Source organism: Rhinoderma darwinii, chromosome 4 (genome assembly GCF_050947455.1).
Source record: "Rhinoderma darwinii isolate aRhiDar2 chromosome 4, aRhiDar2.hap1, whole genome shotgun sequence".
Lineage (NCBI taxonomy): Eukaryota > Metazoa > Chordata > Amphibia > Anura > Rhinodermatidae > Rhinoderma > Rhinoderma darwinii.
The window spans coordinates 74773586-74799073 of NC_134690.1; the positions used below are offsets into that span (position 1 = coordinate 74773586).

The 25488-nt window shown below is 42.8% G+C and overlaps 1 protein-coding gene across 6 annotated transcripts in view; it reads right to left on the bottom strand.

Moving 5' to 3' along the window:
- Positions 1 to 25488, bottom strand: part of LOC142759243 (saxiphilin-like) — a 137281-nt gene that overhangs the window by 108952 nt on the left and 2841 nt on the right. For all 6 annotated transcript variants that reach the window (XM_075861209.1, XM_075861208.1, XM_075861205.1 and 3 more), the window contains exon 2: positions 16118 to 16281. In XM_075861209.1, coding sequence (XP_075717324.1) covers positions 16118 to 16281 — 164 coding nt within the window. The remainder of the gene's footprint in view (positions 1 to 16117; positions 16282 to 25488) is intronic.

Sequence of the window (25488 nt, forward strand, 5' to 3'; positions counted from 1 at the left end):
GTTAGATTTTTAAATTGTTAGTTAGTATTGCCCTAATTCCAGCATGTGTTAAAATAGAACAGAGAGCCCCCCCGACATGTTTCGCTACAGATGTAGCGTCCTCAGGGGTTCATGGGGCTACTGGCGGCGCGCCGAGAAACTCACGGTGTTATGGGAATCCCCAATGACGTGTTAGGGGGGTGTGTAAGTAGATTGGACCAATGGCAATGAAGATGGGTGGGAACTGTCCGCCCACCACTTGAGTGGCAGCTATAGCTGCAAATGAACAGATCAGTAGTACGAACGTCCAGATAAGAACGCCCACGCATGCGCACTGGGACTTTAATGACTCTTATATTAATAGACCACCCATAGGAGTGAAGATGTGTGAGTAGTGGTTTCTGTTCACATCTTATTAAAGATGCGAAGTTGCTTATATTATTGTGCTAGAGACCAATGCATGAATAGAGAGATATGAATAAACCGATCTATGTGTCGATCCGTGCTGTTGTCAATGTCTGAAAATAGACTGTTGCGGAACAGATGAAGAATGCCGATGCATCCTCACATACCGCAAAATATTTAGGGCGGGGATATGAGAACTATACAAAAAGTACAGTAAAATATATATGCCATTATAGTAAAAAACACTGTAAACATGATTGTAATATCTACATGTGAAATGATTTCAAGCAGGCACACAATAAAGGGAAGAAATTCACATACAGTATACTACATGATACTCAAAAGCACAAACAAATACTTCTCAAAACTCGTATGGATGGTTCTTTATTCATTGGATTTTAGATTTGAGGATACCCAAGATAAAACAAGGAGAATCGGAGTCCGCCAGAACTCAATAGTTGAATGTTGTCTGTAATTCTGTACAGTGTCTAATGCAAAAAGTGGACAGAATCATATTATGTACAAGTGCCGCTACATTAGCAGCACTGAACTTAATGTATTGATATAACAATCTCAGAGAAAAGCCGCAAATGTAAAACCTTCGTTAAGACCCAAAGGGCTAAGAGAATGCAAACGATGAATCCATCGTGCTTCCTCTTGCAATAACATGCGGTCTAAATTACCAGCTCTTGGTCCCAATTTCATCTGGGCAACCCCCCAGAATTGAAGCAGCTTAGTATCGCCACCGTGTAGCTGGTGCATGTGTCTGGATAGTGTAGTGTCTTCTTTATGGTTGATAGTACTGAGATGTCTAGAAATTCTCCTTCTCAGTTCCTGTACGGTTTTACCCACGTATAGCTTGGGACAGGGGCATTTCGCAATATATATTACCCCGCTGCTCTGGCAGTTAATAAACTGCTTGATCGTATACACTTTCCCGTCAGATGGATTAGTAAAGCCTTTTGTCATAGGCATAAGAGGACAGAAGGAGCAACGACCACATGGATGGGAGCCCCTAACTGGGGATTTTAGCCAGGTTTGTTGAGACTTGCGTCTGGTAGAATAGTGACTATGCACCAGAAATTCTCGTAGGTTTTTACCCCTACGATACGTAATACTTGGAGTTGCAGAGATGACCTTTTTAAGATCAGGGTCACTGGTAAGTATTGGCCAATGTTTTTTAAGGATGTCCACAACTTGAGAGGAGCAAACATCATATGTTCCAATGCAGCGTATGGCACTGGATGACTCAGTTCTAGCAGGGTTAGTCCCGTTATTCTGGATCAAATTCTGTCTATTGGTAGCCCTAGCCCTAGCATAGGCCCTGTGCAGCCATTTTTTTGGATAACCCCGAGCCACAAATTTGTTGTATAATGTATCACATTCGATCTGAAAAGATTGTTCGTCAGAACAATTTCTTTTGGCTCTCAGATATTGCCCTATTGGTATTCCTCTTTTCAGAGGTAGTGGATGATGGCTCTGCCAATGTAAAAGGCTATTTGTGGCAGTGGCTTTTCGAAATATGTCGGTATGGACACTGCCGCCAGGGTCCAAGGAGATCGTAAGGTCAAGAAAATCAATCTCGCTCTTATGTGTTTCATGAGTAAATCTCATGCCAATGTCATTGTTGTTAAGTGTCAGAACGAAATCATTAAATAAGTCAGTGTCACCATCCCAAAAAATGAGAATATCGTCAATAAATCTCCCCCAGAACAAAATATGTGATGTGAAATTAAGTAAAGTATCTGTGAAAACAATAGTATCTTCCCACCACCCTAGAAATAAATTTGCATAAGTGGGTGCACATACAGTCCCCATCGCCGTGCCTTTAATTTGTTTATAGTACTTCCTATCGAAAGTAAAGAAATTGTGTGTAAGAAGGAATTGTAATAGTGATAAAACAAAATCATTATGTAAATGAAATTGAATACCCTTTGTGCTTAAAAAGTGTTTAACTGCATTTAAACCTAATTGGTGCTGAATGTTGGTGTATAGTGATTCAACGTCAATGGTGGCAAGTATAGTAGTTTGTGTGACATGGATCTCCTGGATCCTGGCAACAGTGTCCTTGGTGTCCCTTAAAAAGGAGGGTAGAGAGGAGACAAACGGAGACAGAATTTCGTCCACATAGATGCTTATCCCCTGTGTGAGATTTTCATTTCCCGACACGATTGGTCTCCCGGGAGGTGGACGTACAGCCTTGTGGATTTTGGGCAGGGCATAAAAGGTAGCTATAGTAGGGCTAGGGTTATACAGACGTTTAAACTCATCTGTTGTTATTAGATTCTTATCTTTTGCCTCCGAGAGGAGGAGATGTAGCTCGGCCAAAAAACGATCAGTGGGATTACCTGTCATTGTGACATAGGTGGTAGTGTCATCTAATAATTTATGAACCATTTGTGCATAGTCTAATCGGTTCATCACAACCACATTTCCACCCTTATCGGAGGGTTTTAGAACTATCTCCTCGTTATTACATAAGTCATCCAGTGCCAATTTCTCGCTAGTACTTAGGTTTCCAAAGACCCTAGATCTCTCATTTTTTAGTTTCCCCAGGTCAGTACACACCATTTTGACAAAGATGTCGATGTGACTATACTGGGAAAATGGCGGAGTAAGTTTAGATTTTGGTCTTAAGGAGGAGAAGGGGCCGGTAGCGGTCACAGCTCCAAATTCATTTTCCTCTAAAAGAGTTTCAAGATCTCTCAGGGTTTTAAGTTCCTCATGACTATATGATGTACCATCTCGAGTAAGATTTTTGAAATATTTGTGTAATGCTAGTTTTCTAGCAAAAAGATTGATATCTTTTGACCAGACGAAGTCATCAAAAGCAGGTGCAGGTGTATACGACAAACCCCTACATAATAAGGTTTCTTGGTGGGGATCTAAGTGTAAAGAAGATAGATTGAATATCTGCATGTTATCACTCCTAGAGTCACATGAGCCAGTTAATGTTGTTATTTCGGACCCCACCGCGGGTTGGGTAGTCCTAAAAAAGGAAAAGAGGCGATGGGAGTCATAGGTGTGATTGTACTGCTTGGTAGCTTGGGATTGTTTCCACTGATTGCTTGTTCCACATCTAGAGTATGTGGCATCTGAAGTGTATTTTGAGAACGTAATAAACGTGAAGTACCAGAGGTGGAGGACGTAGCTTGAAAGCTGGTAGATGTACATCCCCCGTTTTGATTAAGATAGGGGTCTCTTGTGGGGGACCTAGATACAGAGGAGGTCCTCTTGGATAAATTATATTTGTTGTTTTTATTGTTAACCTTGATTTTACGTTTAGTACCCAGTCTCGAGTTTTCCCTGTGTAAACTAGAGTCATCAGTACCCGATGTATCAGATTCTGAAAAATCTGTGTAGACTGTAGTTTGTTTAAATGTGGGCTGTAAACGTGTTTTGTACGTATATGCTTGTCCTGTATCGAAGTCCCTGCAGTCGCGGATGTATTTGCGGTGCTTACGTTCTTTTATTTCCCCTTGCACTTTCTCAATGTTTTTTTGTAGCTTAATTTCAGATACACTGAACTCTGGAGATGATTTAAATATCTGTATATCCTCAATTTCTTTTTCAAGTTGAACGGCAGTTATATTATGATCGCGTTTCTCAAATTCTAAGAGGTAACTAAGCATGCGAAGCGAGCTATCCGTTAGTAAATCTTCCCAGCCTTTAATAAAGGTACTGTCATTCCGATATAAATTTGGTGTAATATTAATTCGTAATCCTCTATATACTATTTTCTGCTGTATATAGGTTTCTAGACTTGCTATCTCCCAACTGGATCGAATAAATTTCTGATACGTTTTTTGTAAATCTTTGAACGCTGTGTTCATATCAAATTGATGTAAAGGAATCTTTTCTTTGGTAAATACATATGCAGCTTCAGCAATGAAGCTCTCTGGATTGGGCTTTTTAGATAAAAAGCCAGCCATAACCTGGGTGTATCAAATAGATAATCAAATGTCCAGCAGTGTGAACAGGGCCCAGAAGAAGGAAGGGTAATTAACCCTAAATGTTACAAAATAGAGAGGGTTGGGCCCTTGGTAGTTGGCAGGTCTGATATACAAAATTGAAAACAAATGCCAAAGGCAGAGAGAACCCTATTTCCCAACTACCGTTAAATTGGTTAATAATCTTTATTGTGCTATTGCAGCAAACAGACATACAGACAAAAACAACACATAGGGTTAAAATTTTCAATGCATGGATAGGGATAATAGCCGTGCGTGGCTATGCTAATAAGCATGTGTGTCTGCCGTCTGTATCGTCCGTGGTAGCAGTGTACCGTCTGAATAAACAGTAGCTATACCAGTGAACACATGTGTCTGTCGTCTGTATTCGCATCCAGACAGGTTCAGCGGTCACTGAGACCAACAACGGATTGCTAGGCAGTTAGATTTTTAAATTGTTAGTTAGTATTGCCCTAATTCCAGCATGTGTTAAAATAGAACAGAGAGCCCCCCCGACATGTTTCGCTACAGATGTAGCGTCCTCAGGGGTTCATGGGGCTACTGGCGGCGCGCCGAGAAACTCACGGTGTTATGGGAATCCCCAATGACGTGTTAGGGGGGTGTGTAAGTAGATTGGACCAATGGCAATGAAGATGGGTGGGAACTGTCCGCCCACCACTTGAGTGGCAGCTATAGCTGCAAATGAACAGATCAGTAGTACGAACGTCCAGATAAGAACGCCCACGCATGCGCACTGGGACTTTAATGACTCTTATATTAATAGACCACCCATAGGAGTGAAGATGTGTGAGTAGTGGTTTCTGTTCACATCTTATTAAAGATGCGAAGTTGCTTATATTATTGTGCTAGAGACCAATGCATGAATAGAGAGATATGAATAAACCGATCTATGTGTCGATCCGTGCTGTTGTCAATGTCTGAAAATAGACTGTTGCGGAACAGATGAAGAATGCCGATGCATCCTCACATACCGCAAAATATTTAGGGCGGGGATATGAGAACTATACAAAAAGTACAGTAAAATATATATGCCATTATAGTAAAAAACACTGTAAACATGATTGTAATATCTACATGTGAAATGATTTCAAGCAGGCACACAATAAAGGGAAGAAATTCACATACAGTATACTACATGATACTCAAAAGCACAAACAAATACTTCTCAAAACTCGTATGGATGGTTCTTTATTCATTGGATTTTAGATTTGAGGATACCCAAGATAAAACAAGGAGAATCGGAGTCCGCCAGAACTCAATAGTTGAATGTTGTCTGTAATTCTGTACAGTGTCTAATGCAAAAAGTGGACAGAATCATATTATGTACAAGTGCCGCTACATTAGCAGCACTGAACTTAATGTATTGATATAACAATCTCAGAGAAAAGCCGCAAATGTAAAACCTTCGTTAAGACCCAAAGGGCTAAGAGAATGCAAACGATGAATCCATCGTGCTTCCTCTTGCAATAACATGCGGTCTAAATTACCAGCTCTTGGTCCCAATTTCATCTGGGCAACCCCCCAGAATTGAAGCAGCTTAGTATCGCCACCGTGTAGCTGGTGCATGTGTCTGGATAGTGTAGTGTCTTCTTTATGGTTGATAGTACTGAGATGTCTAGAAATTCTCCTTCTCAGTTCCTGTACGGTTTTACCCACGTATAGCTTGGGACAGGGGCATTTCGCAATATATATTACCCCGCTGCTCTGGCAGTTAATAAACTGCTTGATCGTATACACTTTCCCGTCAGATGGATTAGTAAAGGCTTTTGTCATAGGCATAAGAGGACAGAAGGAGCAACGACCACATGGATGGGAGCCCCTAACTGGGGATTTTAGCCAGGTTTGTTGAGACTTGCGTCTGGTAGAATAGTGACTATGCACCAGAAATTCTCGTAGGTTTTTACCCCTACGATACGTAATACTTGGAGTTGCAGAGATGACCTTTTTAAGATCAGGGTCACTGGTAAGTATTGGCCAATGTTTTTTAAGGATGTCCACAACTTGAGAGGAGCAAACATCATATGTTCCAATGCAGCGTATGGCACTGGATGACTCAGTTCTAGCAGGGTTAGTCCCGTTATTCTGGATCAAATTCTGTCTATTGGTAGCCCTAGCCCTAGCATAGGCCCTGTGCAGCCATTTTTTTGGATAACCCCGAGCCACAAATTTGTTGTATAATGTATCACATTCGATCTGAAAAGATTGTTCGTCAGAACAATTTCTTTTGGCTCTCAGATATTGCCCTATTGGTATTCCTCTTTTCAGAGGTAGTGGATGATGGCTCTGCCAATGTAAAAGGCTATTTGTGGCAGTGGCTTTTCGAAATATGTCGGTATGGACACTGCCGCCAGGGTCCAAGGAGATCGTAAGGTCAAGAAAATCAATCTCGCTCTTATGTGTTTCATGAGTAAATCTCATGCCAATGTCATTGTTGTTAAGTGTCAGAACGAAATCATTAAATAAGTCAGTGTCACCATCCCAAAAAATGAGAATATCGTCAATAAATCTCCCCCAGAACAAAATATGTGATGTGAAATTAAGTAAAGTATCTGTGAAAACAATAGTATCTTCCCACCACCCTAGAAATAAATTTGCATAAGTGGGTGCACATACAGTCCCCATCGCCGTGCCTTTAATTTGTTTATAGTACTTCCTATCGAAAGTAAAGAAATTGTGTGTAAGAAGGAATTGTAATAGTGATAAAACAAAATCATTATGTAAATGAAATTGAATACCCTTTGTGCTTAAAAAGTGTTTAACTGCATTTAAACCTAATTGGTGCTGAATGTTGGTGTATAGTGATTCAACGTCAATGGTGGCAAGTATAGTAGTTTGTGTGACATGGATCTCCTGGATCCTGGCAACAGTGTCCTTGGTGTCCCTTAAAAAGGAGGGTAGAGAGGAGACAAACGGAGACAGAATTTCGTCCACATAGAGGCTTATCCCCTGTGTGAGATTTTCATTTCCCGACACGATTGGTCTCCCGGGAGGTGGACGTACAGCCTTGTGGATTTTGGGCAGGGCATAAAAGGTAGCTATAGTAGGGCTAGGGTTATACAGACGTTTAAACTCATCTGTTGTTATTAGATTCTTATCTTTTGCCTCCGAGAGGAGGAGATGTAGCTCGGCCAAAAAACGATCAGTGGGATTACCTGTCATTGTGACATAGGTGGTAGTGTCATCTAATAATTTATGAACCATTTGTGCATAGTCTAATCGGTTCATCACAACCACATTTCCACCCTTATCGGAGGGTTTTAGAACTATCTCCTCGTTATTACATAAGTCATCCAGTGCCAATTTCTCGCTAGTACTTAGGTTTCCAAAGACCCTAGATCTCTCATTTTTTAGTTTCCCCAGGTCAGTACACACCATTTTGACAAAGATGTCGATGTGACTATACTGGGAAAATGGCGGAGTAAGTTTAGATTTTGGTCTTAAGGAGGAGAAGGGGCCGGTAGCGGTCACAGCTCCAAATTCATTTTCCTCTAAAAGAGTTTCAAGATCTCTCAGGGTTTTAAGTTCCTCATGACTATATGATGTACCATCTCGAGTAAGATTTTTGAAATATTTGTGTAATGCTAGTTTTCTAGCAAAAATTTTAACCCTATGTGTTGTTTTTGTCTGTATGTCTGTTTGCTGCAATAGCACAATAAAGATTATTAACCAATTTAACGGTAGTTGGGAAATAGGGTTCTCTCTGCCTTTGGCATTTGTTTTCGAGTCAATATCAAGGCCCAAAAACTCTGAATTGGGCCTTATTGTTAGGGCTTATTCAGACGAACGTGGAAGGCGTCCGTGCAACGCGCGTGATTTTCACGCGCCTCACACGGACCTATGTTACTCTATGGGGCCGTGCAGACTGTCAGTGATTTTCACGCAGCGTGCGTCCGCTGCGTAAAACTCATGACATGCCCTATATTTGTGCATTGTTCGCGGATCACGTACCCATTGAAGTCAAATCACACCCAGCACTTCCACAGCAGTATAAACTATGAATGAAAACAGAAAAGCACCACGTGCTACAAACATACAAACAGAGTGTCATAATGATGCCGGCTGCGCGAAAATCACGCAGCCACGCATCACACGCTGCTGCCACACGGAGCTTTTATGGACCTTTTGCATGCGCAAAACACCACGTTTTTTGCGCGCACAAAAAGCACACGCTTGTGTAAATCCGGCCTTAGGGTAGGAACACACTAGGCATGAACACTGCCGATTTTATGCAACACATTTTATTGTGGATAATCCGCAGCGTATTACAGTCGCAACCGAGTGGATGAGATTTTAACAAATCTCATCCACACGCTGCAAAAAAAATTTACCTGCAGTGTGGCTTTTTAAGCCGCAGCATGTCAATGTATTCTGTGGAATCGCTGCTCCTCTGTTGCGGAAATGCTGCGGTTCTGCCGCAAAAATCACAAATGAGAAAAAAAAAAAGGTACTTTTTTAAATTGATAAAAAAGGTTAGACTTGCCCCGGCCGTAGTCCTGGTGACGCGATCCTCTATTCTTAGCGCAGCCCGGCCTCCTGTCATGACGTTTCATCCCATGTGACTGCTGCAGCGGTCACATGGTCTACAGCGTCATCCCAAGAGGCGGGGCTACGTTCAGAAGAGAGAGATGCGTCACCAGGACTATGGCCAGGGGGAAGTCTAAACTTTTTTTTTCCCTGCAGGATTCCCGCAGCGGACATGCCTCACAAAACCTGCACCACTGTTTGGTGCAGTTTTGCTGGCAGAATCCCTGCGGCTACCGGGGCGGATAAGCTGTGGCGTTTTACTCAGCATATCCGCCTAGTGTGTTCCTACCCTTATGATGTCGCTCCTGGAGCTGCTGCCTGTCTCTAAATAGGCAATTGGTCCAGTAGAATTTGGAATTATTTTTTTTTGTGAACCAGCTTAAAAAAATACAAAACTTTTGTGTTAGGGCCTGTTCACATCACTGTTCGCTTCCGTTCCGGGGTTCCGTCTGAGGTTTCAGTCGGGTGAACCCCGCAACGGAAAGTGACAGCACAGCTTCCGTTTCAGTCACCATTGATCTCAATGGTGACGGAAACATCCCTAATGGTTTCCGTTCGTCACCATTCCGGCTGGTTTTCGGTTTTCCGACGGAATCAATAGCGTAGTCGACTAACACAAAAGTTAGTCGACTACGCCCCGGTAGCCGCAGGGAATTCTGCCAGCAAAACCGCACCAAATAGTGGCGCAGGTTTCGTGAGGCATGTCCGCTGCGGGAATCCTGCAGGGAAAAAAAAGTTTAGACTTACCCCAGCCGTAGTCCTGGTGACGCATCTCTCTCTTCTGAACGTAGCCCCGCCTCCTGGGATGACGCCGTAGACCATGTGACCACTGCAGCAGTCACATGGGATGAAACGTCATGACAGGAGGCCGGGCTGATGACCCTCTGTTTGTATGTTTGTAAACAGAAAAGCACGTGGTGCTTTTCTGTTTTCATTCATAGTTTATACTGCTGCGGAAGTGCTGGGCGTGATTTTCACGCACCCATTGACTTCAATGGGTGCGTGATGCGCGAACAATGCACAAATATAGGACATGTCGTGAGTTTTACGCAGCGGACACACGCTGCGTGAAAATCACTGACAATCTGTACGGCCCCATAGAGTAACATAAGTCCGTGTGAGGCGCGTGAAAATCACTGACAATCTGCACGGCCCCATAGAGTAACATAGGTCCGTGCGAGGCACGCCAAAATAACGCGCGTTGCACGGATGTATTACACGTTCGTCTGAATAAGCCCTAACAATAAGGCCCAGTTCACAGAGTTTTTGGGCCTTGATATTGACTCGGACACTGCGTCAGAATCCGCACCAAACAACTTCCAAAACCGCCTCCCATTGATTTAATCTGAAATCAATGGGAACCAGTCGCGGAAAAAAGAAAAAGCAGCACGTCCTTTCTTGCCGCTGTTCCGCCTCTGACCTCCCATCGAAATCAATGGGAGGCAGAAAATGCATTTTTCGCTGCGTTTTTTGTCTGCTGTCCTCAATCGCCGCGGGCAAAAAACGCAGCAAAAAAACGCTGCAAGATAGTGTGGGCAGGTCAAAATCTGCCTCAAAATTCTTTAACGAATTTTGAGGCAGATTTTTTTCTGCCTGCAAAATACTCTGTGTGAACAGGGCCATGCTTAAACAGCACTTTGAGACATTTTACTCACTGTGTCAGAAGAGCTGCTGCTCCCACTCCAGTCCTCGTCAGGCGATGTCTTCGGTCCAGACGTCCAGTCCTTCACCTCCAGCCAGGCTCCAGGTAAGTTGTGTCCATGTGTGTCCGCGGCTGCGTGCGCTTCATTCGCGGTTGCGCGCGCGTGCGATCGCGGGTGCGTTGCTAGCTGCCGCGGCTGCGAGCGCCCGAGCTGTCGCGAGTGCGCACTTCCGCGGGTGCGCGCCTGCGTTCGCGACTGCGGTCGTTCGCGGGTTGCGCGCTCGCGAGTGCGCACGCGCGGGAGTTTGCGGGTCCACGTGATCGGTCGCGCGGGCGGTGTTTGACGGCCCCCATGATGAGAGGGGGCCCGCAGCTCACGACATTCTTTTGGTGAAAAAACGGGCCCCATTGCAGGGGCCCGTTTTTTTCTGCCAAAGTCATGTCGCAACAGTTGCCGGGCCCCCCTTTCAATTAGGTTTGGCCGGGCCCCTCACATCAGTACCCCTAATACCCCCCTGATGGCGGCCCTGACTATGTCTATAATACTTCGCTTTCAATTTCCTCAACGCCAGATCATACTTATAGTTGACTAATCAACTTAGTTCTCGCAGAGCATAACACACTTTTGTTTAATTGCGTGAGTCGTAAAATCTCATTAGAAAGTTGAAGTCTTTTGGATGTTCTTTCTTTCTTATCTTTTGCTGCTAGACTAATAAAATGACCTCTCACAAAGGCTTTATGAGCGCACCAGATCGTGGCAGAGTTTACATCAGGGATAACATTAAATTAAAAAAAAAATTCTAACGTCTTAGGCCTCATGCACACTTACATCACCGTTTTCACGGCCGCTTTTGACGGGTCCGTGAACCCGTTTTAGCGGCCGTGTGATTTCCGTGTGCACTCCCGTGTGCACTCCATGTTTCCGTTTCCGTGCACCGAGCATGGTACTGTCCAGGGTGCTGAAAGAGTTAATGGGCTGCACTGATCGCCGGTAACTCTTTCAGCACCCTGGACAGTACATACTCGGCGCGCGGAAAATAAAATTTTATTGTAATAAAATTTTAAAAAAAAAATAGGTTCATACTTACATTCCTCCTGTCCGGCCTCCAGCGATGACGTTCAATCCATGTCGCCGCTGCAGCCAATCACAAGCTGTAGTGACGGTCACACACGTCAGGATGACGTCAGAAGGCTGGCCTCCAGGGATGACGCTTCATCCCACGTGACCGCCTCGGCAGCCAATCACAGGCTGCCGCGTCAGACAGGAAGGTCGGACTGGAGGAAGAAGAGGGGCTCGTCACCAAGACAACGACCGGGTACGTATGAACTGCTTTTTATTTTATTTTTAATCAGCAGCCTCTTTTCTCTATCAGTGATTGATAGAGGCAAGTGGCTGCCGATTAGTGTAATATATCTGTAATGTATTTCTGCTCGCCCGGCCGTTGCTAGGCAACGGCTCCGTCACACACGGACGGCACACGGATGCCTTCCGTGGGCCTTCAGTTTTTTTGACGGCCCCATTGACTTGCATGGGCCTCACGGTCACGGAATCCCGGACCAAAGTAGGACATGCTCTACTTTGGATCGGAACGGAGCAACGGACCGTCAAAAAACTGTAGTGCGCATGGCCCCATTGAAATGAATGGGTTCAGGGTGCTATCAGTGACAAAAACGGATAGCACCCTGAAGGAAAAAACTGAAGTGTGCATGAGACCTTAGTATGGGATTGCTGATATTTGGCAGACTGCAAAATAAAATTATTAATCCTCCAGGGAAATGTAGGGGGTTTGTTAAAATCTTCAGATATTCGAAGTGTAATAGGGGCATTTTCCAACCACGAGATCATACCAATATGCGAAGATAGAGTACGATCATACAAAGGTTTATCCACAAAAAACAAATCAATTCTAGAGTAAGTACTGTGAGGATGAGAAAAAAAAGTATAATCGCATTCTGTGAGATGTTGAAAACGCCACACATCCATCAAACCTTCTTTGGAAATAGTTTGAAAAAGATCCGATGACAATAAGCCATGACTAAGGATGCAGCTCGCGTCTGAAATGCGTAGGCACCGCCTATATCTTCAACTAGCCATTGTACTTTGGAAACACGCGTTGTCAATTTTAAACAATTTTTTCTTTGGAATAAAACTTGGAAGAAGTTTCCTATTTTAACAGACACATTGGTCTCAGCGCTAAATCCATCCTTTACCTTCCTGTCTATTCAATACGTGTGCCGACACGAGGACCCGAGCGCTATCGGCAATATGAATTTACAACAAGGTGAGCTGGAGGATTTCTCCCATTCTTCAATATTTATTGCCCAGATTCTGCAGTTTTTAGAAATATCCAACATGTGGCCCTAGTATTGTAATGGACTGAAGCATCGGCCTCAGAAGCAAAGAAGCACCGAGTGGATTTTGGGGCCCCCTTTTTATTAGAATATATTTTAGGCACCATGTCAGGTTTGAAGAGGTCTTGTGGTGCCAAAACAGTGGAAACACCCCTAAAAAGACACCATTTAGCAAACTACACCCTCAAGGAATTTATCGAGGAGTATAGTGAGCATTTTAACCCCACAAGTTTTTTGCTGAATTTAGTGGAATTAGGCAGTAAAAATTAAAATCAAAATTTTTCTCAATAAAACTGATAGGGGAAAAATAAGTAATTAAACTTTTTGGTAATGTAGCAATATGGAGAATGGTAACATATCTTTTAGGTTAATAGCAGTTAACCATTTATTGATTCTGCTCTGTCAGTTAACAGACAGGGATTCCATCTGTTCACATAATCTTCTCTTTATCACATGTGAGGTCCTAGTAGAGATTGAATTTTTTTTACACTGCCTTAAAAAACATAGAAATATTCAATTTTCACAAGGCATAAGGGAGAAAAAGCACCCCAACATTTGAAAAGCAATTTCTCCTGATTATGGCAATACCCCATATGTGGTAATAAACTGCTGCTTGGACCCACGGCAGGGCTCAGAAGGGAAGGAGCACCATTTGCCTTTTGGAGCTCAAGTTTTGCTGGAATGGTTTTCGGGTGCCATGTTGCATTTGAAAAGCCCCTAATGGACCAAAACAGTGGAAACCCACCAAAAGTGACCCCTTAAGGAATTTATCGAGGGGTAGAGTGATCATTATTACTCCACAGGTTTTTTGCTGAATTTAGTGGAATTAGGCAGTGAAAATGAAAATCTGTTTTTTCTAATATAATGCAGTTTTAGCTCAGATTTTCCCATTTTCACAATAGATAAAGGAGACAAAGAACCCCAACATTTGTAAAGCAAACTCTTCTGAGCACGACAATACCCCATATTTGGTAATAAACTGCTGTTTGGACCCACGGTAGGGCTCAGAAGGGAAGGATCACCATTTGGCTTTTGGATTTCAAATTATTCTGGATTGGTTTTCGGTGCCATGTCTCATTTGCAAGGCCCTCGAGGAGCAAAAACAGTAGAAACCCCCCAAAAATGACCCCATTTGAGAAACTACACTCCTCCAGGAATTTATCTAGGAGTATAGTGAGCATTTAGACCACATAAGTATTTTACAGAACTTATTGGAGTTAGGCCTGTGAAAATTAAAATCTACATTTTGTTCTAATAAATTGTAGAATTTCTTTATTTTCACAAGGGATAAAGGAGAAAAAGCACCCCAACATTTGTAAAACAATTTCTCCCGAGTTCGGCAATACCCCATATGGGATCATAAACTGCTGTTTGGACACATGGCAGGGCTCAGAATGCCATGAGCGCAATTTGGCATGTAGATTTTGCTGGATTGGTTTTTAGGCGCCATGTCGCATTTTCAAAACCCCTAAAGTACCAGATTACAGTGGAAGCCCCAAGAAGTGACCCCATTTTGGAAACTACACACCTCAAGACATTTATCATTTGCCTGAACATATGACAGGGCTCAGAAGTGAAGAGCAACATGCGCATTAGAGGCCTGTTTTGGTGATTGTCACAGCATTGGCCCACAATTGCAGGGCTCTGAGTTCAAATAGTAAAATAAACCCCCAAGTAGTGACCCGTATTTTGGAAACTACACCCCTTAGGGCATTTAAAGGGGTGTAGTAAGCATTTTGACCCCACAGGTGCTTTTACATTAGAATTTAATGCATAGCGAATGGTGCGCAATAATTTTGCAATTGCAATTTTTCACTGATATGCCAATTTAGTACACAATATGTTATATCCAGTTTGTGCCACTAAAGACAAATACCTAATAAAATCATAACGGCGTTCTCCCTGGTTTGGCAATGTTATATATGTGGACATAAACTTCTCTTTGGGCACACTGTAGGGCTCAGAATTGAAGGAACGCCATTTGGCTTTTGGAGCGCAAATTTGGCTTTTGCTGCATATTATGCGTCGCCATATTCTGAGAGCCGAAACAGTTTTATTTTTTCGCCAACGGAGCTGTGTGAGGGCTTATTTGTTTTGCGGGACAATCTGTACCAAATACAAGCAATTCTGACAATGTTTATTATTCTTTTTTTTTTTTGTGTTCACCGTGGGCTATAAATGACATTAATACCTTATTCTACGATTACGGCGATACCATATGTATATCGTTTTTCATGTTTTTCAGCGTTTGCACAATAAAATCACTTTTTGAAAAAAAAAAATTAGAGCCATATTCTGAGAGCCATAACTTTTTTTTTGCGTCGACAAGGCTGTATTTTTGCGGGATGGGCTCTAGTTTTTATTGGTACTATTTTTGGGTGCATCCAACTTTTTGATCACTTTTTTATTCTATATTTTGGGAGGGGTGGTGACCAAAAAATAGCAATTCTATCATTGTTTTTTATTTATTCGTCTCGGGGCGTCGACTAATGGGTTTCCGTACATGGCAGGCCAGGAGGCCACTGTTGGCCTTTGGTTGCCATAGCAACGATCAAGCACCCCTGCGATCACATCACATCGATACCGGTCGGCTATAATGCACTAAGATGTCGCGATCGCTTTTGATCGCGGCATCTAAGGGGTTAATGGCAGGGATCGGAGCTAGTTCAGTTCTCTGCCGTTACAGAAGGGTGTCAGCTGTAACATACAGCTGACACCCGCGGCTGATGACGCAGGCTCAGCTTCTGAGCCCGCCGCCATCTTCCATTTGTGGCCGGAAGACTTTAAGGCCAACGTACTTGGTTGACAAATCACAGCGACTGACCAATCACAGCGATCGCGGGCGGTGCCGCGCTGTGATTGGTCCCTCGCCTCATCACAGTGACTATGTCTTTTGACGCAGTGACAGAAAAACACCATGATGTAACTGTAGTTCATGGTGCCTTAAGACAGTGCAAACCATGACATACAGTTGCGTCAAGGTGCGTTAAGGGGGTTAAACTGGTTGTCTAGCTTAGGGTATATGACAATGAGTTTTCTATCAGAGAATTCTGAGTTAATTCTCCCTGTGGTGGCACTGGAGAAAAATAGAACACCTACTCCCCACAGATCAGAGCTCATTGCTAGGGGTCCAAGCAGGGGGACACTTTGTCATCAGCTTATTGTTAAGGGAGCCTTCTAACAATGTGTGATTGTGCAAAGCGAATTTATACTGTATATTTCCATGGTGTTCTATGATACTCACACTGATAGCTTTCATGCAGGCCTCAGTGCTGGATTTTTTCACACATATGAGGAGAATATCGTTGACACTGCAAGAGTTCACTAGATCATTGCACTTTTTGTCTTCAACATCTGACGTCACACACCAACGTACATTTCTTGCTTTGGGTGCAGCATAGCATAGCCCTGGTAAATTGTAGGATAAGGATTAAACATGGAAACAATACATTATGCTAGGATTCATAGGGCCCCATAGCAAAATGGGACAGGCCCTTAACACCTAGTGACAAAAAACTAAAACAGCAGCATATGTAGCAATGATTAAAGGTATAGATAATAACGCCATATATCAGAGAACCCACGTAGTAGTGCTAGATAGCAGAGAGACACCAACTTATTATTCCCCACAAACTAGAACAATGTTCTAGCACCTTAGTGGGCTCCCATAATCTTCAGATACATGCGATGGCTGCTACAGCTACAGTTATACCCATGATTATTCACAAAGAAAACCATCTTTTATAAGGGGGAAGTGTGTGGCACTATTTACAAAGGGAGGAGTGTGTGACACTATCTATAAAGGGGGGAGTGTGGCACTATCTACAGTGGGGGGGGGGTGGCACTATTTACAAAGGGGGGAGTGAGTGGTGCTATCGACGGGGGCTGTGTAGCACTATCTACAGGGGGTTTGTGTATAGCACCATCTACAGGGGGCTGTGTGTGGCACTATCTACAGGGGGTTGTGTGGTGCTATCCAAAGGGGTGTGTGTAGCACCATCTACAGGGGGGGTGTGTAGAACTATCTACAGGGGGTGTGGCACTATCTACAGGAGGCTGTGAGTGGCACTTTCTACAAGGGCTGTGTAGCACTACCTACAGTGGTGTGTGTGTGTGTGTGTGTAGAACTATCTACAGGAGTCAGGGTGGGGCACTATCTACAGGGGGATGTGTGTAGCACTATGGGGGGAGTGTAGCACTAGCTACAAGTGGGGTGTAGAACTATCGACTGAGGTGTGTGTAGAACTATCTATGGGTGGGGGGGGGTGAAGCACTATCAATGGTAGGGGGAAGTAGCACTATCTACAGGGGGTGTATGTAGCATTATCTACATATAGTGGTACTAATTACAGTGGAGGGGGTTTATCACTATCTACAAAGGGGGGAGTGTGTCACACTATAAAGGGGGGAGTGTGGTACTATCTACAGTGGGGGTGTGTGGCTCTATTTACAAGGGGGGAAGTGTGTGGCACTATCTATAAAGGGTGGAGTGTGTGGTACTATGAACAAAGGGGGCTATGTACTACTATCTACAGGGGGGTGTATAGAACCATCTACAGGGGGCTGTGTGTGGCACTATCTACAGGGGGCTGTGTAGCGCTATCTATAGGGGTGTGAGTAGCACTTTCTACAGGGGGTGTGTGTAGAACTATCTACAGGGGGTGTGTGTAGAACTATCTACAGGGGGCTTTGTGGCACTATCTATAGGGGGCTGTGTGTGGCACTATGAACAGGGGGCTGTGTGGCGCTATCTATAGGTGGTGAGTAGCACTGTCTACAGGGGGGGTGTGTAAAACGATCTACATGGGGGTGTGTGGCACTATCTACAGGGGGGAATGTGTTGTAGCACTATCTATGGGGGTGTGTGGTACTATCAACAGTGGGGTGTTTGTAGAATTATCTACAGGGGTGTGTGGGGTACTATCTATAGGGGGGTGTAGCACTATCTACAGGGTGTCTGTGCAGAACTATCTATGGGGGCGGGGTGTAGCACTATCTAAAGGGGTGTGTGTAGCACTATCTATGGGTGGTGTAGCACTATCTACAGGGGGTGTGTGTAGAATTATCTACAGGGGGCTGTGTGGTACTATTTAGACTACATTCACACGAAAGTGACAGATTTACACGCATAAAAAACACACGTAATTCTGGTATGTGTGCGTTGCGTTATTGCATTTGTGCTTTGCGAGAGGCATGCGTTTTTCACGCACTCGCAAAGCACATTTTTTTTATATGTAATTAATGCGTAAATCACGCACAGCACCCGGATGGTTTTCACGCATCCATTGACTTCAATGGGCGGGTAGGTCAGTGAAAACGCACCAATATAGGACATGCAGTGAGTTTCACGCAGCGGACTCCCGCTGCGTGAAAACTCCTGCATGTGTGAACAGCCCCATTGAAATCGATGGGTCCGTGTGCTGTGCGTGATTTACAGGCACAGCACACGGACGAGATTCACGTTCGTGTGAATGGGCACTTACTGTGAGGGGGGGATGTAGCACTTTTTTTTTATAGCGGGTGTGACTACATACAGCGGGTACTCTCTACAGGTGTCTTTAATTGGAGCCCCTAGACATAACTTTGCTTGGGACCCCAGAAATGACAAATTTGCTTCTGGTGGTGAGTACAAAGATACTGCTGGGGTCCTGTATCTAAGCATATGATATGTGATGCTGTCCGTTGGGGCCATGTATCTAAGGCTGGGTTCACACGACCTATTTTCAGACGTAAACGAGGCGTATTATGCCTCGTTTTACGCCTGAAAATACGGCTAAAATACGTCGGCAAACATCTGCCCATTCATTTGAATGGGTTTGCCGACGTACTGTGCCGACGACCTGTCAGTTTACGCATCGTCGTTTGACAGCTGTCAAACGACGACTCGTAAATTGACTGCCTCGGCAAAGAAGTGCAGGGCACTTCTTTGCAACGTAATTTGAGCCATTCTTCATTGAAGTCAATGAAGAGCAACTCAAGATTACGGGCGTCAAAGACGCCTCGCATAATGCGAGGAGAAGCTTTTACGTCTGAAACGACACAGCTGTTTTCTCCTGAAAACAGTCTGTCTTTTCAGACGTAAAAGACAGTTCTCGTGTGCACATACCCTAAGTCTAATATGTATGACACTAACTGCTTGGACCCTGATTCTAAGCCTATCATGTGTGTTATTGATTGCTGGGGCTCTGTATTTAAGCCTATCATGTGTGATACTGTCTGCTTAGCAATGTATCTAAAGGGGGTTTTACACAGGACGATTATCGGGCAGACAAGGGTTCATATAACGCTCGTTGCTGATAATTGCCCTGTAACTTACTTAAAATATTATCGTTGTTGGTAGCACATCTCCCTGTATAAACAGGGAGACGCGCTACAGACATGATAATAATATAATAAACTAGAAAAAAAGAGTCCATATATATCCACATATGAAAAAATTACACATCTTTATTAGTAGCATCAAATACATAAAATTACAAGAACAGAGAATCTAAAATTAAATCCTTGACTAAGTCACAAGTACCTATATTGAACAGAGTATATTAAATTACATTTGAGTGTATAGACTTTATTAATGTTCGAAATTACTCCTACACAGGGTACATCTACATGAATAAGATGCAAATACAGAAAGTACAACAGACCAGACTGAGTAATATTGAAAAGTACATAGACCCGCGTTTGCCTAAAGAGACTAGTGTCCTTAGGAAAATAACATAGTGTCCATATGAGTCCAGCAAATGCATTTACCCATGTTTTGAGGAGAATCGTGTGACCCAGAGTATGGAAGTGCGCCCCGACGCGCGTTTCGCTTATAGCTTTCTCAAGGGGTGCCGGTATTTTGATTGTGCCCAGTTTTAAATAGTAGTCTTCACAGTCCTTTAATCATTGTATGCCAATCAGGCGCCGGTATAAGCGGCGCCTAACTGTGACAGTGGTGACGCACAGGGATGCACTGCCGATGGACGTCACTATCCTACTGCGCATGCGCGAATCCCGGGACGCGTCACCAGGGAGACAGCGCAGGCGCAGAGCCAGAAAGACAGCCCACGGGCAGGACTCGGCGCCCCATCTAATTATTATGTCCTGTCCCGACTATCCCAGCAGAACAGTAAGTGTATATATATGAAAGGTAATTAATAAGAAAAGAACCCCAACTACAACTCTCTATATGGATCTATTATACATACAAAGTTACTCACTCTTATGGTCGGTCTAAAACAGTGCCATCTAGTGGATAAAGTTAAGAATAGAAAAAGAATGGCTAAATCTCAGGACATAGTGCGTTGTGAGTAAGATTAAAATATAAATTTCATAAATTGTATTCAAATTTAATAATAAAAAAGTGTTATTATACATGGTCTGCAATATAAATAAATAATTAAATAAACACATCTTGCAAATGCATATACATTGAATAATCTAAAAGAATTTTTGTTGTGTACAGTGAATATTATAATGAAGTACAATCATCAATTTCATAGATTAAATAATATAACCATAAAACTCAAATTACGTTATATAAAAAACAAACAGTGAATAGGGCAATACAAAGTATGCAATAAAGAAAGTGTACGAGTGCATATTAAAGCACATATAAGAAATATATACATAATAATAAATGAAAAGTAAAATAATAATGTATAAAAAATAACAAAAAACAATGGTGTCAAGAATAGATATAGAAGACTCAATAATATAAGTACATATATGCATATAAATTATGATAAATTACATTAGTGATAAAAAATATATAGTAATAATACTAAGGAGAGTAAAGATAGAGTAATCACTTTTTCTATCCATGATTCATCCCGGACTTCATGTTGGTGGCATATATATAGGACAGAGATACCGGACTTTAATAGGTATTCAGATCTAGGCACAATCTAAAATAAGACAGAAAGCACTTTAATATCATATTAAAAAGTTAAAAGAATAAAAACCGGTAGAAATATCACAGGAAGGCTGCAAAGCTCAAGTTTTCATTTAAACCTATAGGCGTCATGGTGTTCAGAACTGAAATCCATCTGCATTCTTTTTGGGCCAACATAGTCTTCGCATCTCCACCTCTGACACCACAGTGTACCCGGTCAATCCCCCTAACCTTAAAGCTCTTAGGGTCTCCCCCGTGCCAGAGCTTAAAGTGTTTGGGGTTGGTTTTGAGTGATGTTAGATCCTCAATTTCCCTTGCCGCTATTATGTCCCTAACGTGTTCTCTGATGCGAATTTTCAGTTGTCTGGTGGTCAGGCCCACGTAAACTTTAGGACAACCACATGTGGCATAGTAAACCACGTAGCTAGTATTACATGATATGTAGTCCAGAATTTTAAAAGTTCATTCGCCACCTGTAGATGTGAACGTGGTAGATCTAACTACATTGACACAGGTCACGCAGTCACCACATGGGTAACAGCCCTGGATAGGGCCTCTGGTTGAGAAAGGATGTATTTGTTTGGGCACATAGTGACTTTTGATGAGGATATCTTTAAGGTTTTTAGACCTCCTGGCCGTCATCTGGGGGTTTTTGGGCAGCGAGGTCGAAAAGGCATGTTCAGTCTGCAGAACCGGACAATGTTTCTTTAATATTGACCGCATTGTTTCCCATTGGTTATTAAAAGTTGAAATAAATCTAACCACGTTCTTGTCCTTAGTCCCAGTCTTAGCAGGGTGTAATAGTGTCATCCTATCAATATTTTTAGCACGTCTGTAGCCGTTCTTGATACATCTATTACTATGCCCTCTTTCCTGGAATCGTGATTTTAAATCCCTAGCTTGCCTCTCAAAGCTGGCATCTGAAGAGCAAATCCCCCTCATCCTAAGGAACTGACCAACCGGGACAGCCTTAAAAGTGGAATGCACGTGTGCCGATGTGGCATGTAGTAAAGAGTTAGTAGATGTCTCCTTTCTGAACACATCCATCTGCAGCATCCCGTTGGTGTCTGCCTCGATGGATATGTCCAAAAAGTTGACTTTGTGTGCATCGGCCACGTACGTCAATTTGATATTGCGGTCATTGACATTCAGTTCCTGCATGAAACCGAGAAGCAATTCCTCCGTCCCCTGCCAGATGAATAGTATATCGTCAATATACCGCAACCAGCACTGCACATGGTCCACGGCGTGGGCCCCGCCACCATGCAAAACCTGCCTCTCCCAAGCTCCGAGAAACAGGTTAGCATATGACGGTGCGCACGCCACCCCCATTGCAGTGCCCTGTTTCTGTAAGTAAAATACATCCCTAAACACAAAGAGATTGTGAGTCAGGATGTACTTCAGTAATTCCACAATCAAGTCACAAGTTTGGCTGTCCCAGTTGCTAATCCCCAGGAAGAGGCGGACAGCTTCAATTCCATCCTCGTGTCTGATGGAGGTGTAAAGGGACTCCACATCCGCCGTCACCAGGATCATGTTCGGTTCTAAAGTGATCCCGTCCAGATGGGTAAGTACGTCTGTGGTATCCCTTACATATGAGGGTAGGCATTCGACCAATGGTTTCATGTAATAGTGGATGAACTTACAGATCGGTTCACAAAGCCCTCCAATTCCCGACACAATCGGTCTTCCGGGCGGATTTGTCAGATTTTTGTGAACCTTCGGCAGCCCCTCCATCAGACACGAGGATGGAATTGAAGCTGTCCGCCTCTTCCTGGGGATGAGCAACTGGGACAGCCAAACTTGTGACTTGATTGTGGAATTACTGAAGTACATCCTGACTCACAATCTCTTTGTGTTTAGGGATGTATTTTACTTACAGAAACAGGGCACTGCCATGGGGGTGGCGTGCGCACCGTCATATGCTAACCTGTTTCTCGGAGCTTGGAAGAGGCAGGTTTTGCATGGTGGCGGGGCCCACGCCGTGGACCATGTGCAGTGCTGGTTGCGGTATATTGACGATATACTATTCATCTGGCAGGGGACGGAGGAATTGCTTCTCGGTTTCATGCAGGAACTGAATGTCAATGACCGCAATATCAAATTGACGTACGTGGCCGATGCACACAAAGTCAACTTTTTGGACATATCCATCGAGGCAGACACCAACGGGATGCTGCAGATGGATGTGTTCAGAAAGGAGACATCTACTAACTCTTTACTACATGCCACATTGGCACACGTGCATTCCACTTTTAAGGCTGTCCCGGTTGGTCAGTTCCTTAGGATGAGGCGGATTTGCTCTTCAGATGCCAGCTTTGAGAGGCAAGCTAGGGATTTAAAATCACGATTCCAGGAAAGAGGGTATAGTAATAGATGTATCAAGAACGGCTACAGATGGGCTAAAAATATTGATAGGATGACACTATTACACCCTGCTAAGACTGGGACTAAGGACAAGAACGTGGTTAGATTTATTTCAACTTTTAATAACCAATGGGAAACAATGCGGTCAATATTAAAGAAACATTGTCCGGTTCTGCAGACTGAACATGCCTTTTCGACCTCGCTGCCAAAAAACCCCCAGATGACGGCCAGGAGGTCTAAAAACCTTAAAGATATCCTCATCAAAAGTCACTATGTGCCCAAACAAATACATCCTTTCTCAACCAGAGGCCCTATCCAGGGCTGTTACCCATGTGGTGACTGCGTGGCCTGTGTCAATGTAGTTAGATCTACCACGTTCACATCTACAGGTGGCGAACGAACTTTTAAAATTCTGGACTACATATCATGTAATACTAGCTACGTGGTTTACTATACCACATGTGCTTGTCCTAAAGTTTACGTGGGCCTGACCACCAGACAACTGAAAATTCGCATCAGAGAACACGTTAGGGACATAATAGCGGCAAGGGAAATTGAGGATCTAACATCACTCAAAACCATCCCCAAACACTTTAAGCTCTGGCACGGGGGAGACCCTAAGAGCTTTAAGGTTAGGGGGATTGACCGGGTACACTGTGGTGTCAGAGGTGGAGATGCGAAGACTATGTTGGCCCAAAAAGAATGCAGATTTCAGTTCTGAACACCATGACGCCTATAGGTTTAAATGAAAACTTGAGCTTTGCAGCCTTCCTGTGATATTTCTACCGGTTTTTATTCTTTTAACTTTTTAATATGATATTAAAGTGCTTTCTGTCTTATTTTAGATTGTGCCTAGATCTGAATACCTATTAAAGTCCGGTATCTCTGTCCTATATATATGCCACCAACATGAAGTCCGGGATGAATCATGGATAGAAAAAGTGATTACTCTATCTTTACTCTCCTTAGTATTATTACTATATATTTTTTATCACTAATGTAATTTATCATAATTTATATGCATATATGTACTTATATTATTGAGTCTTCTATATCTATTCTTGACACCATTGTTTTTTGTTATTTTTTATACATTATTATTTTACTTTTCATTTATTATTATGTATATATTTCTTATATGTGCTTTAATATGCACTCGTACACTTTCTTTATTGCATACTTTGTATTGCCCTATTCACTGTTTGTTTTTTATATAACGTAATTTGAGTTTTATGGTTATATTATTTAATCTATGAAATTGATGATTGTACTTCATTATAATATTCACTGTACACAACAAAAATTCTTTTAGATTATTCAATGTATATGCATTTGCAAGATGTGTTTATTTAATTATTTATTTATATTGCAGACCATGTATAATAACACTTTTTTATTATTAAATTTGAATACAATTTATGAAATTTATATTTTAATCTTACTCACAACGCACTATGTCCTGAGATTTAGCCATTCTTTTTCTATTCTTAACTTTATCCACTAGATGGCACTGTTTTAGACCGACCATAAGAGTGAGTAACTTTGTATGTATAATAGATCCATATAGAGAGTTGTAGTTGGGTTTTTTTTCTTATTAATTACCTTTCATATATATACACTTACTGTTCTGCTGGGATAGTCGGGACAGGACATAATAATTAGATGGGGCGCCGAGTCCTGCCCGTGGGCTGTCTTTCTGGCTCTGCGCCTGCGCTGTCTCCCTGGTGACGCGTCCCGGGATTCGCGCATGCGCAGTAGGATAGTGACGTCCATCGGCAGTGCATCCCTGTGCGTCATCCCTGTGCGTCACCACTGTCACAGTTAGGCGCCGCTTATACCGGCGCCTGATTGGCATACAATGATTAAAGGACTGTGAAGACTACTATTTAAAACTGGGCACAATCAAAATACCGGCACCCCTTGAGAAAGCTATAAGCGAAACGCGCGTCGGGGCGCACTTCCATACTCTGGGTCACACGATTCTCCTCAAAACATGGGTAAATGCATTTGCTGGACTCATATGGACACTATGTTATTTTCCTAAGGACACTAGTCTCTTTAGGCAAACGCGGGTCTATGTACTTTTCAATATTACTCAGTCTGGTCTGTTGTACTTTCTGTATTTGCATCTTATTCATGTAGATGTACCCTGTGTAGGAGTAATTTCGAACATTAATAAAGTCTATACACTCAAATGTAATTTAATATACTCTGTTCAATATAGGTACTTGTGACTTAGTCAAGGATTTAATTTTAGATTCTCTGTTCTTGTAATTTTATGTATTTGATGCTACTAATAAAGATGTGTAATTTTTTCATATGTGGATATATATGGACTCTTTTTTTCTAGTTTATTATATATTGTTAGAGTC